This window comes from Odontomachus brunneus, unplaced genomic scaffold, assembly GCF_010583005.1.
Source record: "Odontomachus brunneus isolate Ranch 3 - 2012 unplaced genomic scaffold, Obru_v1 Obru_scaffold_957, whole genome shotgun sequence".
NCBI classification, from domain to species: Eukaryota; Metazoa; Arthropoda; class Insecta; order Hymenoptera; family Formicidae; genus Odontomachus; species Odontomachus brunneus.
Window position 1 is genome coordinate 1 of NW_022640407.1, and position 1,011 is coordinate 1,011.

Sequence of the window (1,011 nt, forward strand, 5' to 3'; positions counted from 1 at the left end):
AAAAAAAACAGGTTAAATTTATTAATCCTTAAATAAAATTCTATAATAAACTGCGTACATATATGAAAGAAATATTACGTTGACGATAATCTCGAATAATGATCTAAGATATATTTCAACACAGCATTCTTTCTTGCATGTTTCTTTACAAAAGAACGATATACTGTAAAAATAATTTCATAAGACTTTTCTGGATCTGTACAGACGCTGTTTAATATCTTTAATTGTCCATGTTTCAATGTCCAAAGAAGATTCAAATAATGAAAGGGAAGATTTTCATGTTCAGTACATGCCAGATACGTTAAATTCTCTTGACTATAGATACCAGATTGATCACCTAAAAACTGATTCCAGAGATATGGACTTGCGTCCATCATACCTGCACAATATATCCATTCCTTCCACCACGGTAGAATTCTATGATATTCATCAGAAATATAAATATCTCACAAAAATATTTAATTTCAAAGCATGTTTTCTCCAAATTAATATGATATGATATTACTTATGTATGATATGATGTGCGAGAAAAACATGATTAAAATTATAGCTAATTGCAAAGTAAAGTATACGCACTTAGAGGGATATGTGACAAACAAACTAAGTTTAACAGTGGCAGCTTCTTTACATAATTTATGACCGAATTTACAAGCCCATCTTAATCCTAATAATCTTAAAGATTTTATCATATCATCATCCTTAATATATTCTTCATATCCGATCTTATCAAGAAGACTGTTCAAGATGTCTGACAAATATGACTGCGTAATAATATTAAAATATATTTAGTAATATTTAAAAAACACATGAATTTTAAATTGATTGTTTTTTGTAATGACATAACATATGTGGATGTATATAGAGAAATTATTTGGTACTTATTACGTACATATTACATTGTACGCATTATTTAGATAATATATTATATATCCCTAAACCATTCGACATTTTAATATGCATATTATGCATAATATATACTGGATACATATTATGTACTGACTAATTTATATA

General features: G+C 27.0%; 1 protein-coding gene across 1 annotated transcript; it reads right to left on the bottom strand.

The window, feature by feature from the left end:
- Positions 1–6: 6 nt before the first annotated feature.
- On the bottom strand, positions 7–828 carry LOC116853783. The gene is made up of 2 exons (XM_032834976.1): positions 577–828; positions 7–417 (listed from the first exon to the last, which is right to left on the bottom strand). Exons 1-2 carry the CDS (start codon positions 687–689, stop codon positions 75–77), a joined length of 456 nt encoding a protein of 151 aa, XP_032690867.1. The 5' UTR covers positions 690–828; the 3' UTR covers positions 7–74.
- Between the last annotated feature and the right edge of the window lie 183 nt (positions 829–1,011).

Excerpts from the sequence above, each read along its gene's own strand:
- LOC116853783 (XM_032834976.1), bottom strand. The coding sequence starts at position 689 with ATGATAAAATCTTTAAGATTATTAGGATTAAGATGGGCTTGTAAATTC. Across the intron at positions 418-576 it reads TTTGTCACATATCCCTCTAA|AATTCTACCGTGGTGGAAGG; the intron begins GTGCGTATACTT and ends TGAATATCATAG.